Genomic DNA, 18,163 nt, shown 5'->3' with positions numbered 1-18,163 from the left:
TAGGGAAAAATAAACTGGTGTTGTCGAATATTAACCTGCTAGTCATATTGCAAGAGAATTGTGATTCTTTGTAGATATCCGGGGGCAAAACCTGGCCTAATGAGGTCAGTGGCAACATTTCTGTTGACTCAGAACTGGCAGTATTTCATTCTAATTCTTTAACTGTTTTTATTTCCTGTAAATAATCTCTGCTAAGGTTGAAGAACATTTTTAAGTGAGGGTTTATTGCTGAGTGCATAACTATAATGCATTAATAAATCGGTAGCCAAAGTAAATAACTACTGTGTTCCGATTATGTTTCAGCCTTCCCATTTATTTCTGGTTTTCCTCTTTCTCATGCTATGTTGAAAACAACTCAAAAATCCACATTTTCTGGCAATTTTGGGATGCCCATAACAGGGGGAACACATACTGCTTTCTCCACCAAACAATCCCTGCCGTGTGTTCAGGCAGTGGTGGAGTCAAAAGCACAGCATTAGTTCAGCTTTGGTTCCCTTCACTTTCTGCTGATCCCATGAAATTGAAAAAGCAAGTGGAAAAAAATTGAAAGATCCCATCACATTTTCTCCAATTTAAAGTACTAACTATCATGTTATGCAAAAGCCTGAGGTAAGCCTCAAAGTTGGATCTCTTACACAGCAATTTCCTTGAAGAGTTGTTGGATCACATTTTTGTATGGGTTTCTTCGACATATAAGTATTTTATTGCATCTATTTATCCCAGTGACCTGGCATTCATTTATCTGACAAAAATATTTCCATGCCTGAGCTTCCAAACGTATGGAGAAAAGTATGATACATCTGCTTTTAATTTGTCCTTCCTGTGGCTAATTTGAAAATGAACATTGAAAAGAAATATGTGTACAGCACAGGGGTTGCACATCGTTACTAGCAAACACCAGGCTGCAAACTTCTAGGTGGCAACAATTGTGCCAAACCACAAAATTAATATGACTATGATGGAGTGTAGGAAGGACTGCAATCAGTGGGCATGAAGTGTTTCTTGGGTACTAAAAACCCAGGCAGGGATTTAGATCAGCTTATGAAAAATCCTTTAAATCTTCTAACTTGTTCCCAAGTCTCTCGCACAGTAATCAGATACTGCAGCTGAGACCTTATGTCCTCCCCTGAACAGTGTATCTACACAAGCAGCAGGGATGTCTTAGTTTGGAAGCTGACTCTTAGGCATTTATAGTCTCTAAAATGAATGTGGGGCCTCTTTATGACTCAGACAAAACCCTAAAGGAATTGGGACAGAGAACAAGTGCTGTTATGTCCTGGTGCTGTGCTGAAACGTGTTCTTTTCTTAGAGGGAAAATTAGTTAAATGAATGGAAACTTTTGGCCCCTGATGGCTGCTGTACGCACTTACGGTTCATCATTTGCCCTGCCTAGATGCACATCACTTCTGCCAGAACACATGAGTATTTCCCTGATTAATCAGTAGTCCTCAGGGAACTGCTCTTGCTGTACATATATTATGATCATTACAAAGCCTTGCTATCTTGTGCTTGTTGCAGGATATGGAAAATAGAAAGTAAATTGTGCAAAATACACAACGTTTATTAGACACATTTCTCTGTATCTCTTTCAGTAATGGTGCAATTCGGTAGCCTGAGATGACAAATGAAGTATTTAAGTGCATTTTTCTGTGCTGCCCCAAAATGTTATTAACTCAAACATTTAAATGCAGGAAGATGGAAATGCTGTAAGGTTATTTTTGTCATCCCTGAAGGAAGCCCCTGTCATGGACTAACCAGCCCTAACGCAGCGCCTGCCTGGGGCGTTTCTCACTGCTGTGTTGTGGGGCTGGCAGTCTCGGTGCTGGCGCCTGCGGCAAAGGGGGGGTCCCAGCTCTCATCAGGGTGGCAGGGGGCTGGGCAGGCACGGCTGAGCAGGAGTGCCTGAGGCTGGGCTCTGCTCACCCGCTGGAGTCAGAGAAACCCAGCTGCATGGCTGGTTCCTCCCAACAGCATCCTTACATCCCCGCTGACACGCACTGATCCACTGGGGCGTGGGAGGGTTTGCCTTCCTGGCTCGGCCAACCCTACCCCCACCTGACATCTCATACGGGACAGTTGTGCTGGGCAACATCCTTGGCACGACCAGCATAGCTTGGACGCAGCACTGGCACAGGGGCAGGACAGAGGATAGAGTCCTTTCCTGTATTTGAAAGAACAGCTTTCACTTTGCAAGCATACCACTGGTTAAATCACATTTGACAGACTCCAGGGTAATTGCTGTGTGAGCAGCGCTTGCGTTTAGGAGGCAGGCGTGACGGCGTCTTCACCTGACAATTAGGTGGTTCATCCCATTCAAGCAAGCGTCTCACCATTGTATGGTATTGGACACCTAATTAAACAGCAAGTTAAAATGAATAGGTCCCCCTTCCACTAGCATAACCACCTAATTCTGGTCCTGCATAAAGCCTGCCCTGTTTGTATGATAAATTATTTGCTTTCAGGCAACAGAGCATATCCCCTTCCTGCCAAGCAGCTGGCCACTTCTGAAGAGGGGCCATCGTGCCACAGAGGGCATGAACCAGGTCTCTTCTTTCTTTCCTTTCGTCCATCTTCAAGCTCCGGTTTCCATGGAAAGGACACTCAGACCTGCAGGGTGGATCAGGACAAGCAATGTGGAGCCTGTCTTCTGTGCCCTGGGCTGGGACAGATGGAGCGAGAGGGGGCACAGGGCTGGCTGGTGGTACAGCCTTTTGCTTTGCTCTGTCTAAAACACAGGAGCATCACCAGTTCCCGCTGCCAAACGTTAGCGCTCACCGAGACAGAGCTGAGAGGCGGCTGCGCGGGGAAGCAGCCCTTAGGGGGCGGCGGCGGGGAACCCCAGCCATTAAACGCTGCTTGCGTCTCCTCTGCAATCACAGGGCTCGAGTGGCCCTGCCACCCTGAGCTCTGCGTGGCGTTTGGAGCCAAAATGAAAGGAAATGGGAAACAGCAGCTCCTTTATTTCAAGGCAGATTGCACAGAAGTTAGTCTGCCGCTAGTGGGAAGAGCCTTGGTCCTTCTGAGCTGACCTGAGACCTGTGCTTCTCTGTGATCATCTTTTGGTTTAGGAAGCTGAACAGAAGCAAACCCACTGATTGGGAGAAACTTCCACAAATTTCATCTTGTGTCTCTCCACTAATGCTTTTCTCACATGAAAGAGAATTTGGCTGTCTGATATTGTCCCCTGCTGGGCCTATATTGATTTCTTTTTTAAAGATGAAAATATATGATGCAGCACTCTTGAAAAATTAGAAAAACAAATCAGCCTGGAGCTCAATATAATATGTAATTTTTAAAATGCTAACTAAAGACTATGTGAAAGGGAAAAGAAATATGCATTTTTAATTACAAGCTAAGATCTGAGGTTAGAAACTGGCTTTACTTCCCTGACCCCCTGGACTGGAGGGCACTGCTTTTCTGGCACTCTCACATGTTAACAAGGTCATCCACGCTCCCAGGAGAAACTCAGAATTCATAACTGGAGTTTCAGCAGATAAAAAAAGAGAAGAAGGAGAGACTGATTTATAGTTTCTTTACATAAAAATATACTGAGAGAAATTTCCAATGCACATGTCCCTCGCTATGATTGGGGTCTTCTTAAGTAGTTTGTTTATTAAGAAAGATAAATGTTTATTTTATTTAAATATTTCAGCTCCCCTTAAAAAAGGAAACCTAGAAAATAAATACAGTTTAGTGTCAAAAGATCCACAGCAGCGCTATTATCCGTATTAATAAACCGAAGGGAATAATATAAATGTCCTTGAGAGTAACTGTTTCTTACAGAGATAAGACGGTGATTAATGGGAAATTTGTTCTTGCCAGAGGTGGCTATCAGGTGTAAGTAAATAAATGGTATGGTTCCATTCTTGCAGTCTACCTACCATAAATATTATTACTCTGGTAATAGGACACTGTAATACTGCTGGCCATTCGAAGGTTAAGATTCTGAAAACACCCTTGCCCCTAAGGTTATTCTGTTGATGATGTCATTTACTATGATGCCACAGGAAAAACAAATGGCATGGCAACCAATTCAATTTAGTTTTAAAATAATTTCCAGAATATAATGTTATTTTCTGATGGTGTCACTGCACCTTGTCAAAATTAGCCAAAGATCTTAAACTCAAGAAATGGAACAGGCTTTATGAAGCTGGATTTTAAACCTGATGAAGTGCTGGAACAAATAAATTAGGGTTATGTTCCTTCTGATGAATTTTAAGACATCTCCCTATAGGCTGTGGTACATGTCCTGCAGCAGCTTGCCTCCTTCCTAAGCACTCAGTGGGAAGCAGAACACTGCTAGGAGGCACCAACCTCCTGCAGTTCTCCTTAGCACTTGCCTGAACTTACCTGCACAAGAGACAGAGGATTTCCAATGCTACCTTAACTGGAGATAGAAAAAAACCTCCCCCAGAAAGACATTCAATTGTCCCCATAGTTTATTTATGGATTTTGTATTTCAAGGTCCAAATATATTAACTAAACTAAGTTATTCTGTCAAGAAATATAAATGATGATCATTTGTTAGCTGCACCACTTGAATAATCGTATCAAAGTGTAATGAAGTTATTGAAGGGATTTATTAACCTGATGAAGTAACTCATTAAATCCTTCAGATGCATTAATGAAGGAGGAAGTGGGGGCCCTTTTGGTATAATTAGAGATGGGAAATTGTGCAGCTGGGCCAACCTGATAAAAATGATCAGATATCCCAAATAATTTTTATTTAGCTAGTAATTTTGGGCATTTCTATCACTAGTCTTTGATTTCTACATTGTTTTTCTAACCTAAGTAGCTTTACCTCAGAACTCAATTACTTCTTTTGTTTGACTGTGGGCTGAAGTTACGTTTGTATGTTTACGAGTTGGGAGCTAAAGCACACATCAGTCAATGTTGAGTTTCTTGCCCCAGACAGCGGAGAAGGGACGTAAGCCAAAACCTGCCTTTTGAAGTGCACTAGAATGCCAAACTGTTGCAGTTGACAGGGACCACTCATTGCAAGCAGTGACTTGCTCAGGTACCTATAAACCATGTCCGCAGTGGGAGGTAAGGAGCATACCTGGTCCTTCCTGCTGGCAGGCTGACGGTGTGCTCAGCAATAAGATGCCAGGTCAGTTTTGGCTCTTTTCTTCCAGCAGCCTTGGACTAAATCAACCTCTTGAGTGAGACATGGCTGGTGATTCTTGAAAGCAGACCTGTCTGCTGCTCATTGAGTATGTGGCTTGACCAGCACGACCCAGCCTGGTACTGTTTGACCATGTGCTTTAACAGGACACGTTCCTGAAAGTTGCTGTGTAAGACTTGTCTAAGGAACATAGGGGTCAAAAATGGCTGAAGTCAAAATGTTAGCTGTGCTGCGCTAATTCTTTTCACAGCCAGCGATCGGTATGAGCAACCTCTGCTCAGGAAAAAAAAAAGCTGGATGGTAGAAAGAAGATGCCCTGACTGAGAGAGGACAGGTCAGGGTGCAGCATGCCGGCAGACTTGTGTGAGGATCAGTCCTGGGATCACCTGCTGCATCACCAGGCAGCTTTCAGTCAATTAGCAGTTGCTATCCCATTTCCTATCTGCATAGCGTCTGGTTTAAGCCAGAGCTGATTTCTTTTATAACATTTTTAAAGGTTAGGAAAACCACTGCATGAGTACAAGATGCATTCTTCCAGTTTGCAGCATTAAAAAGCTTCCAAGTGCTCAGGTAGTATTTACTGTTGGCGGTGCTGCTATAACCCGCTACAGTAGGACATAGTCTACCATATGGCTACAGCTGTGTGGCACCTGGGCCATAAAAAGAGGGGAACTCGGGAACAGACAATTATTTCCAACATTACTTGTGGTGTTGCTGATTTATGGTGGGCTGGAATCAGCAGCGTGAAATGAGGGTTGTTACAGAACTGTTTTTTATGATCAGGTGGCAGTATGTGTGCTGCTGCTGAGTGATGACATTCACAGGACTAGGACATCTGAGAAATAGAAAACTCCAGTTTCAACCCCCTGTCAAGGAGTTTTCATTAGGAGATATGAAAACATACAATTTGTGTCTTCCTGGTAGTTCCTGTGCCCTGGGAAAACTGAGGCTGGTCTTCGTAGCTTAAATCAATTAGGAGAAGGATGGAGGATGCCTTTTTGTTTTAGGCACATATTTTTCACGGTTGCATTCCAGATAAAATGCTGTTCTGTCAGGGTTTCTAATCACCTTTCAGCCATTTATGTAAAATACATGTCTCTGAAAGAGGTAATGAATGCGATATCCCTGAGGCTTGAAGACTGCTGGGATGTGAAGTGCAACTGTAACGAAGTGAGACGCGGGCATTATTCTCAGGCATCAGGCCTCCCGCCACCACTGACTTGGCTGCCACGTTGTGCGTCTCTGCGATGTGGGAGACGAGGTACAGAATGTGCAAAGTCAAAATAAATTCACTGTACAACGCTTTACAATAAGGTCACCTCTGATGTAAGGCTAGTATTTAATGGCCACCAGCTTCATTATAAATCTGTTTTCATGAACGTCTGCTCTGCTTAAATTGTGAGTCTTGGGAGAGGTGAAAAGATTGATTTAAAACAGACCTGTGAGGTGAGCAGGTGGGGAAGAGAAGGGAGCAAATGTGTCATGTCAAATCATGACATTTCAGGTGATCTACACATCACTGCCTGTCTTTTGGACCTCAGCCCCTGCTCTAAATAGCTATTTAAGAACTTGGAACTGACAGCCAGCGCAGGAGCCAAGACCTGCTGTAGGCTGGGCAGCATCCCCCCTTCCCAGGCGAGCCAGCTCCAAAGGAGAGACAATATGCTGCAAGAAAAAGTGTCTGCTCCCTCACTAGGTCCAGCTGCATATGGACCCAGGCTGACACTGTTCCTTGCTAGGGAATGCATCAGATAGATGGTGAGTTGAAGCTGCACTTGCTCTTAGCCAAAAGATCACAAGAAGTATTAATTTAAATTTTCAGTCATCAATTTCATTCCCCGCCTGTGCTGGAGAACATACAGATTCTGGCATGGATAGGTTAATTAAGAAGGGAAGCTAAGTGTTTGCCACCTTTATTTCTGTTTGTAGAAATGTTGTTGAGCAGTTAACCAATGTGCATTGCTTAGAAAATGTGTACCATATTATGCTTACCTAAAAGAGAACAACTGAAATATGCATTTGTTGTTAGCACCTCTTAACTGTTAAATAAAATGTAACACAGAGATAAGGGAATACAGGCACGTCACAGGCACAACACGTTCTGAACATGGTGCTTTCCTCTAAAGAATCCAACACTTAAACATGTCAATATTGTATTAGTCTGCTTCTGTGTTTACTGTTCTGAAAGAGATGAAGTGAGCATGACTTACATAATTTCCAAAAAATTAAATAGAAAATCTATATAATTATTGAAGCGATAGAAAAAAGGACAATTGTAATGGCTTCCAAATTAGAGCGCATCTGACAGTCCCCATTTCTTAGCCCTCTGAGTCTTTTAAAATTTTGTGTAACAGTCTGCTATTTTGAGAAACGTTAGCTCTTGTCTCTCCCTTTTACAGTCTGCTAAATAGGCTGTATATCTTTTAACCTTGCAGATGACAAAATGCACTCCTTCACCATAGTCCACACAGTGCTAGATCATTTCAGCCTTTTTGAGTAAATGACACGCAACTCTATAACTGCATGATTAGGCCCATAGATTACCAGATTACATCTATAAATCTTCACCGTAGCTACCACTCACTTGGCAGAAATAGTGAAGTTTCATCATTTGTTCTCATGTAGAAAACATGCTGTGAAATGCAACCTCAAAGGTCACTGGGATGGCATTTCCTTTTGTGGCCCTTAATAAACTTGCAGCTAATGCAGCAATTACCAAGCCCAATTACCTCTATGTTGGCTTCAGAGAATTTCTCTTCCAAAGTCTGGACAGTTAGATTCCACTCCCTTTAGTTAAAAAGTGAGGTAGATTCAGCTATTCGTACAATTGTTAGACATTTCTGAAACAGGCTATTTGTGCAACAGGGACCCGAATGAGGAAGTTGTGCCAACAGAATTTGAACAGGGTATTTAAGTGGTACTAAAAAGATGTGTGCGAAAAGGTGCATGGGCACTCTTATTTCAGTGCTAATTTTATTTAAAATAACCTGTTCCTATTCCACCTCAGCTAAATGCAAATAAAGTGAAATAGAAAACACTGTCCAGCTTTTTATATACATCTATTTCCCAGTCATTTTGCATATATATACATGTATAAAAATACAAGTTACTATATCTGATGCAGTTCCTTAGCTTGTGAGCTGTAGTCACATACTCAGCATTTATTTAAATATAGTTTGGAGACGTTGTACAAACTAATACATTTCCTTTGTCAGCTAACAAAGGGGTTTGACAAGCTACATAGCTTTCGTTATAACCACATTTATATTACAGCTGCTAAGTGCTAACTTGTGAGTTGCACCACTTAGAAAAGCTAGAAAAGGAACTGGTATATTTGGCAACAGTCCAGCACTGATACATGCTCTTAAAATCACAACATGTTTGACTGAAATGAAGCCAAAGGAATAATTCTTTACAAAGGAGAAGAGCTAAACTCTAATACGTTAAAAGTGGCTGTATCGTTATTAGGAGTTCCAGCTCTTTGTTCAGTTACAAAGGAAGATAGCTCCATTTTGATACCAAGTACATGGGCGTTATTATCCCTTTTCCCTGCTCCCCATTTTGCTTTCCTTGGAGGGGTAATTGCTAGGGCTGCTTTCAAGAGTTTGAACTATAGGTACCTGACACGCACCTGCCAGGAGTTCAGCAGAGCAGAACGGCATTTAACAGTGGTCCCTGTTTGCCTTGCCCCTCGGAAGTTTTGCTTCCGTAACAGTAGGATTTTGTCTGTTTTTTTTTTTATCTTTGACAGGTCACTTTCCTGTTCATCTTATTTATACTTAATTGGCATTTAAAATGATGCCTGCTGATTTTAGATGTATTATTTCAGCTCCCATCAAAATTACTCTAGGTAATTCCTCCTCTTCTGAAGTAAGCAAAAAGAAATCGCTAATTTGTGGATAGCCCAAAATTCCATCTTGTTTCTGTTTGTACACTCATGTGCAGCTATTACCTACAGTAACTGTGACCTTGGATGTTATTTAGCATTGTCGTTAGGTTTCCAATTGTTGGTAGACACATACAGGTATCTGCTTTTTGTACACGGGAACTTGCACGACCTACGTCCAAAATATCCTAAATGTAGTAACCCTTCAGGCATGCTACAAAAATATTTGCTTGGGAAGAGTGCTGGAAAGTATTGAGTGTAGGCTAGCCAGTGCAGCAGGACAAGAGGTGATGTTTTTGAAGATGCCTGGCTGTGTTACTGGTTGAAAGGTTTTCTCATTGCTGCTCAGATGTTAGCTGTATTTCTGGCTTTGTGTTAGGGTGTCTGTGGCTTTGGATCAGCATCTGCTTTCTCATTTAAAATGATGTAATACTTATCATGTAAACATAAAGAAAAGGTTAAGAGGGGCTAATAAAATTATTGGAGTAATAAAATGTATAAACTTGAGAGGAAATGTGTTATTCAAATTCCACTGATTGTGCATAAGAAGAATTGCCAGCTTTAAGAAGGGAGGTTATGGATTATATGTGAGGGGAAACTTCTTGATGAGATGAGTGAAAACTGCTTTGGTAGATAAAGCTCTGTCAATAAAAATGTTCCAAGAAGAGATAAGAGTGTGATAATCTGTAATAGTGTTAGAATAATACTCTTGCTGGCCTGCGATTCAGCCCTAATTCTAATGATTGTCTGCTGTGTCCCACAATCTTGCAATTAGTCCATCATTGTCACAAGTAACAGGGATACACCTAAAATAAGCAAATTACACTTCTCAGACAAACTAATCTTCTTAGAGCAGGTGATTTCAGGAAGATCATTCATGCACACAGAACATTTTAACACTGGTGATCAGTACTACTACTACACATCATCTGAACCTATTAACAAATACCATAAAATAAATAGCTTTTTCTGATCTCTATAATATTTACGGTCCACCTCCTGGATTTCCATCTATTTCAACATTAGTACAGAAGGCTACACATAAGCTTAGCCAAGTTTTCACATTCCTGCATCACAATACAGAAAACTATTTAATTATTGTGTTTCATATGCTGAAAACTCCATCAGTCTTGCCCAAAGAAGTGGAAGTGGAAATGGAAATAGCCATTTTTTGTGCATGGTATTTAAGAGAGTTGTACATTGGTGCCCTCTACACACACTCTAGAGAACTGCATTACTTTGGTTTGGTTTCAAATAAACTTGAAAATGGTATGTGATAGATTTAAATAATTAAACAGTACTTCAGGAGCTTAATGAAATGAAAGAACCATTGCAATAACAAAGAGTTATAGTTTATTAGATTTTAAAATAGCAGAAAATGCTCTTTTCCCTGAATAGAAGTGTCACTGACTCAGTATTATTATCACCAGCAACTGACAACTGTTTCTAGAAAATGCCCTGTTTTCCCTAAAAAGAAGTGTCCTCCTTTCTAATAATATCCTGTCGCTGTTCATTATAGTTATTTTATTTAGAAATAGATAAATTCAGGAATCTACTTTTTTTAAAAAAAGTAAACCATATTTTTTAAGCGTTGGGCCTGCACAGGGAGCCAAGAGCACAGCACAGAGGTCCTGCCTCGGTGACCAAACCCTTCAGAGAAGAAACTGCCATTTACTGTTTGTCCGTAGGATGCCAGTGAAGTAAAGAGGATGAGAGAGGATGAGGGTGAGACTGTAACTGTTTGGGAGGGCAGAAGATTAGAAAGTAGGGAAAAAAAGTGACTTACAGTTGAACTAAAGTGTGTCGACTTGACTTTAAACCGCCTTGCAGTCAACGGTGGCTGTGATTTATCGGTGAGAACTCAGGTGATGAGGACCTAGCAATAACAAACATTGTGGGTCAGTTAATAAAATAAAAAAATGCATGTTTTTAACAGGACCAAATATCTGATGGGAAATTTACCAAATGATCAGTCAAGACATGTTAAAAAGAGAACTCCAGCTATCCATTTTACCAGCAAGTCCCCTCTACACTCCATATGCTATAGAATAGACCCAAATATGTTGTCTAGCCTTCTCACCATCTTGTATGACAGCGGGATTACACTACACGTAATAGTAAGATGCACTCACTACTGTATTCTGACAGCTTTTAAAGTGATGTTTGTTGTTGGAAAACTGTGCAGAGGCATAAGTGTTATATGAGGAGCCTAAATGGAGCCCCACTGTTTCTTTGTGTGCTCTCCCAGCTAACTGCACTGCTGATAGACAGCACTATTAAGCAGTCATTAGCACCATGTCTGAAAGCTTGGCTTCTGTTGATAATAACAAGCTATTCAGTATTTTGAGCCTTTGTAAGAAAGAGGGCACCTAAATGAGAATAATGAGGTCATTTTATGACATGCCTGAGGATATGAAACCATGGGTAACTTTTTAGCCCGTTTGATATGTGAACACATTACATTAGACTGTGACAGATTATTTCTAGTCTTAAAAAAAAAAGCCACTTCCATTAAATCACACCATACAACATCAACCAAGTGGTAATCAAAAGACTGTAAAGCACAACCTTCAAAATAATTCTATGTAACCCAATCAAAAAGAAAACATATCTCTGGACAGATACGTGGAGTAGAGCAAGGGGCTGAATAGTGTCAGAAAACCAGCAAATTTTAACAGTTACCAAAGTTTAAAAGGATTTCATAACAAAAAGATTGCTTCCAATTCTGCATAATGTTTTCTTTTGCTGAATGAGATATGTGGACTGTTTTGGCTTGGAAAAGATGAACAAACTGAAATTTTAATTTTAGACTTGCTTCTTGCTTAAAGCTGTTGCTGTTTCTCTTGAAACTGGCTCACTTGCCTTTGCAACGGGGCCCAACATTTTACAGAAGGTTTTGTACCACGGGGCTATTTCCAGATTCTTCATACAGTCGAGCAGCCTGGGTTTTGAGTGAGACTATGGTGTGCATCCACTTCACATCACAGTCTCTTAGGTAGCATGCTGTTCCAATTCCTAGCTGTATTAGCCACGAGCAAATGCTACAACCTACATAGGTCTATGGATTAACATGGTTTAGTTTGTTGCTCAGCTTTGCAGTTTAACATTCTCAAACTTCACAATAGCAGTAGGAAGAGTCTCCCTTTTTTCTGGTTGTTCTCCAAGGCTGCTTCCCATGTTTCTGTCTCCAGAGGTGGGGCTCTGGGATTTTTCCTAGGCGTGCAAGTGTCACACAACATTCAGGCTGTGCTACTGAACAAAGGAAGCGTGCTGGCCCTTAGCTCTTTTTCTTCCTTTAGGAAAGCACAGTGACATTTCCTAGACAAGTTGTTTGTTTCTGCATCTAGTTCAGCTTCAATTTTATTGTATTTTCATTTTATGTTGTGTTTAGTGGTGTCATATGTGTGCAGCTAAAGGAGATCTGCATAATACAACTTACTACTTTGTATTCAGCTTCAGTCACTGTATGTTTGTTTAATGGTAGAGCCTAAACGCACAAGCACAGCTGCTAAGAACTCAGCGCTGAGGTTTGTGAGCTCCCTCCTGCCCTGGGCACCCACAGCAGCTGCAGCTGGTTGAGTATCAGGGAGTGTGAGACATGCTCAAGATATTGCCTGCGCTGGAGAGGACCTTTGCCTTAACGGGCTCCTGCGGCATCACCCTGACACACCTCGAGCCTGGAAAGAGGAGAAGGCCACAGTGCCCTTTCCTTGGGAACCACTGAAAACTTACTCATAAAGGCTTAAAGGAAAGGAGAGTGGTTGTGGGAGCAAGGGCTGGTAAAGGCACCACTTACTGGCAGGCAATTTCTCTTTGCACCCATACATGAGTTACCCTAGAGGGAAACAGAATGGCAAATTTGCTTCTGTTCCAGTTTCTCTCCTTTTAATTTCCATTTTCTTGGTTTTATTGTTTTTTACAAAGGATTAACTCAGCGGTTCCATTTAAACTAGAAGAAAAGGTTTAATTCAAATTATTCAGGGACTTTACAGACCGAGTTTGTAAAACTTTTTGACGTCATCAAGCACTTAAGCTTATTAAAGTTTTTCCTTTTTTAATTAAAAGACATTAATGAGTGATTGCCCTTTTTTAGTGGATACTTTTAAGATTAAGCCCCTCCAATCCTGGAATTGCAGAAATATGCACATGCCCTACCTGAAAGGCAATTACAAATACAGAGAATAGCACATGCTGTTTGTTTTATCATCTTAATGTTTCATTAGATGTTTGCTGGTTATGAATTATCTATCAGCTCAAACATAACCGTTAATTCTGATTACCGCTATTCTTGAATCACTAACAATCCATTCTGAATTTCAACAAAACACTGTTCTGGAAAAATGGGAAGGTAGGAAAAGGGACTGCTTCATGGTATCTTTTTGGTACATAAAATAAAGCACTTTCAAATAGACTATATATTTAAAATAGAGTGGTTATTCATTAGCAGAAAGGCTAGAAAAGAAAAAATGGTTTCTCGGTGTTCTCTCAAACAGGGGTATACACAATGGCTGGGGTGGCATAACCCTTCGCATCGGCCTAGCTCGGCCCCTCTTGACTTCCAAGGTGGGCAGAAACAGGCTCCAAGGACTGTACCTGGAATATTTTAATGGATCTTTACCATGGTCATAATTTACACTTCGGGCAGTCTTATTTTCAAAGCTGGAGAAGTAGTTATGCTGTTCATGAAATTAATTGCATAAGCCACGATAGTTAAATATAACGTGTATTCATTAAAGACTGTGAAATCTGTGAAGTTCTATTAAAAGCTAACAGATAATACGGACAGTGTAATTGCAGGGGGCAAGTCTGGCTTTCCAACATCAAGAGGTGGCTTAAGCTTTGTTTGTATTTTAGACATATTTCTCCAGTATGCACTGGATTAATCTGCTAGTGTATTTGGCTAGAAGGAGTAAAGGACAACTCACTGGGAGGGATTTCCTGCTACTTTAACTCTGTGCTTTTATGTACCGAACCTTTAGATTTCTACAGCATGTCCCGTTATATTTATCGGGTGTTTTTAGAGCCCAAGCTGTCAAAATTAGGTAACATGGGAACTTTAGGTCTTAATATTTTAGGTCTCAACCTTAGGTCAAAAATTTTTCTAATCCTTAAGTTTAAAGAGAGAATTCAAAAAAGTATGCTGAAAGACTCCAATGCTAAAAGCTAAATAAGAAGAAAACAGATTGTATTGTTTTTCATCTCACAATCTTTGGGTCAAATGCAGGATTTTTAGAAAACAATTTGTAATGCTTAGAATAATGAGAAAGTGCTTACATTATCAGAACCTAATCAGCAGAATCTGCAAAACTTCATTTAAATTCTTTCATTGAAGGTTTTTATTTGGCAGAACAAAGTAACTGTTTGTCTCAAGTACAAAAATGCTGTTGAGAAGAAAATCAAGCTGGTCTGGAATCTGCAAACTTAGGAATTCTTCTCCTCTGAATCATCTGAATTGATGTATCTGAATCATCTTACTTTTTAAATGGCTACATAATTTGGATTACAGCATTTCTGAAGCTATGTAATGGGCAAGAGTTCTCATGAAAAAAATTCCAATGCCAACTTGCTACCATGTTATGACACTGCAGTCCATAAGAGGTAATTATGAAAAGGAAGATAATCTGACAATCATGTTTTAAGCTATGACTTTTTCCACTGATTTTAATATAACAGCTTTTCTAAAAGAAGGAATTTTTTTCCAAGGAATTAAGTGCTTGATAATAATTGTTGTGTTTTCTTTCTCCTCTCTAGTGTTCATAATGGCTTCTGGGCTTTTGGTTTACCCTTTTGGTTTCAACTCTGCTACTGTGAAGAGATTCTGTGAGAATTCAGACATCTACTATGCAGGAGACTGCCAGATTGGCTGGGGGTATATGCTGGCAATTGTTGGGGTCATGTTGTCTGTCTTTTTACCATTCTTTGCAAAATATGCACCAAAAGAGCACATATCTCCAACTCCAATACCTACTATTTTATAATATTTTATTACTGTTTAAGAACAGAACATTCCTGTCTACAGGTAATGGGCAGAAATTATAATAGCACTTCCATTTAGCTGTATTGCTAAAGAGAGTAAAAAGGAGATGGGGAAGAGAAGGTCAGATTCACAAAGACCAAAAGTGCATTGATAGTCTTCCGTAAGTATGAGCAGCGAACACTCTGGAATTTAAATAAGATTAATCAGCAGCCTTTATACTGCTCTAAACATATAGTGGCATAATGCCTTAGACAAAAAAAAAAAAAAAATCTGTTTATCCTCAAAACATCTGTCTACCTCCCAGTTTCTTTTGTGTCTCAAAATCGTAAGTCTTTTTAAAGCTTCAATTTACTTTTTATATATTATTAAATGTCAGAACTTTTATTAAGCCAGTAATTTTAAAATCAATAGAGATATTTTGTTACAATCATTTTGATTAGTGAAAAAAGCCTCAGCCTAAAGTTAAGCTTGATATCTAAAAATAATTGTATACAAGAAAAAAGTTTCTTTTTAATCTATACATATTTGTAGTATCTGCATATTGTAAGTTGTCGGCACACTTTTTAATTTTGATCTGATCTTCAAGTTTTACATTCATCTTCATGAAGACTTGCATAAAATTTAGATGCCTTTTTTTTTTTTCAGAGAGAGAGAGATCTAACTACTTCCAAAGGCTTCATGATGATTTAATAGTTTAACAGAAGAAAAAATAATGCTAGGAATTTGTTTTTGGTATTTCTTAAATTTCTTTAAAAATTATTTGAACTATCACAACTTTAGAATTTGGGTATTGTTGTTTGTTTTTTAAGACTGAAAAGAAAAACCTCTGTTTACAAAAATTTATGTGCCCGATAGCCCTTGTATGTAGTGATAATACAAGCCAGAATGAACTAGATGCTAATATTTCCATTCCTATTAAGAGCCCATAATTGTAAAAAAAAAAAAAAAAAAAAAAAAAAAAAGGAAAGAAAAAAAAAGTGACCTGAAATGCTACTGGACATGACTAATAAGAATCTGGTGCCATGTCAGAATTAGCAAATGGACATATTTCATGTGTTTGTATGTGAAATTTGTGAAGTTGGATTGCCACCATAGCACTGAATGTGTTACTGTCGAGCATTGAAATAAGTGCACTTGATTGCCTTAGGCAAAAGAAACATTGGGTTCTAATCTCACCCCACTGTTATGTTTTTCATTTAAATTAATTCTATTCTCATCTTTTATTTTCTATTATTTATTAAAAAAGAAATAATCACATAGATTATATTTAATTCAGAGCTGTAATTCTTAGTTTTGTATTTTGGCACAAACCAAGTGATCAAATTTATTATTCTTCACTTAGCTGAGTCCAACTGATTCCTGAATTTCTTTTTTTTTTCCTTAATGAAAAGTGTACATGAAGGGACAGACAGAGATATGTTGAGGATGTATAGGAAAATATAAACAGATAGAACAATCACTGTGTTACTTTAATAAATGTCAAAGACTTCTGCAGTCTTGTTTACATTCCTCACCCTCCTAAACTTCAATGGAACATTGCATTGTTTTCTAAAATAATTGTCTGTTGTTACATTTTCGTGCACTCTAAAAGTGAATTCTGCACATAAACTTAGCAAGTTCCATTACTAATATTTGAAAATACATATTTCAATGTAGAATTAAGTACACTGAGAAAGAGACAGAGAGCGCATGCTATGCGGTTTTGCTCGCAGTGACTAAGGAATTAAATCTTGGTTGAAGGAATGCCTCTAAATTAAGAAGAATAAATTTCAGTCATTTCTGTATAGTAATGTACTTTTCAGTAATGTCTTACATGTCTTTTAATGAGTGGCTGAAATTGATCATTTTTATATAAGAGTCAGAAAAGTGAGGAATAACAAACAACATGTAAAAAGAGAATCATCACTGCGAAGCAGAGAGACAGAGATGCAGACTTTTCTTTCCTAACCAACCTGTGCCTTTACACTAGAACCATTATACAAGACAGGATCAATGTGGTTAAAAAAACAAAAACAAAATCACCAACAACTGAAAAATGTTGAGTAATGTGTATAAACTGTATTACGTAGGGTTTTTTCCGTTTTGTGTAATGTTTACGACTGTTCACTTAATGTTTCACTAGAAAAAGTGATTTGTTAGTGTAAAGTAGAAAACTTTTTTTGCAAAGATCTAAACACTTACTAAATGTAAAATTATTTTAGATTTTTATTAACAGCCATAACACACCTAATAGACACAAATGACCTATTCCTGTCATTACTTACTAATGTAACTTTCCCATGTGCAGAACTGGAACCAATCATTCAGCTGAAATCATTTGGGACTACAACATTTGGGTGATGTTAAGGACACGCACAGATGCTTGCAGGTCTGGTCCCACCATTCAGGCTTCCTTTGTAGTTTTCAATTACTGTTACAATGGAGTCTTAAAATTTACAACACTGTTGTAGCAAACCCTTTACTGCTTAAAACTCAACTTCTTCTGTTGTGAACATCAGAACATGTCCTGTAATATTCTGCACCTTTTATAAGTTAAGCTAATGCTTCCACTTGGAACTTTCTTTAATATTTTATAATATATAAGGGAAATCAAATATATGTATATGACCTCTACAACTGGATAGACGAAACTCTCTTTGAAACATCCACACTCAGAACCATCTTAGCACAGAAGGTAGAGATGGTAACGCAAGCGATTCTTACAGAAGTTAGTAAAGCACATACTTTAAATCCTTGACGGGAACATTAAGGGGAAGTGTTACTAACAGTACATGTGCTAACACTAACAGATCACTTTTTTAAATAGAGACTGTCTGCGCGTTAAACTGTGTAAAAGCGTTTTCCTGTTACAAGTCAAATGATTTACTGGACCAGGTTCAAGTTTTATTCTAAATATATAATTTTTTAAGTGTAACTAAAAGCTGTATTTTCCATTAATGTGTTTCTGCATTGACTAGCTGGCTCCTTTTTAGAATATTAACTGTTTTCTGTATTTGACTTGTTGGATACAATATTTCAATTATTTTAAATGTGAAATTTCCAATTGCCAACACTGTATAATAAAATTAAAAAACCCAAAACAACACACTGCTCACTATTTTCTTGACAACTCTCTTGTTTTACAATTCCCAACAGATCTGGTACAAAGCTATTGAAGTAGGGGAACTAGCTAAGG

The 18,163-nt window shown here is 39.0% G+C and overlaps 1 protein-coding gene across 1 annotated transcript in view; it reads left to right on the top strand.

Annotated features, from left to right (window-relative positions):
- Positions 1 to 15,075, top strand: part of TMEM211 (transmembrane protein 211) — a 53,990-nt gene extending 38,915 nt beyond the window's left edge. The window contains exon 3 of the mRNA XM_010286062.1: positions 14,763 to 15,075. Within this exon, the coding sequence (XP_010284364.1) occupies positions 14,763 to 14,989 (227 nt within the window). The 3' untranslated portion in view covers positions 14,990 to 15,075. The remainder of the gene's footprint in view (positions 1 to 14,762) is intronic.
- The last annotated feature ends 3,088 nt before the right edge of the window (positions 15,076 to 18,163 follow it).

Source organism: Phaethon lepturus, unplaced genomic scaffold (assembly GCF_000687285.1).
Source record: "Phaethon lepturus isolate BGI_N335 unplaced genomic scaffold, ASM68728v1 scaffold29654, whole genome shotgun sequence".
Taxonomy (NCBI): Eukaryota; Metazoa; Chordata; class Aves; order Phaethontiformes; family Phaethontidae; genus Phaethon; species Phaethon lepturus.
This window is presented reverse-complemented; position numbering and strand designations above follow the sequence as displayed.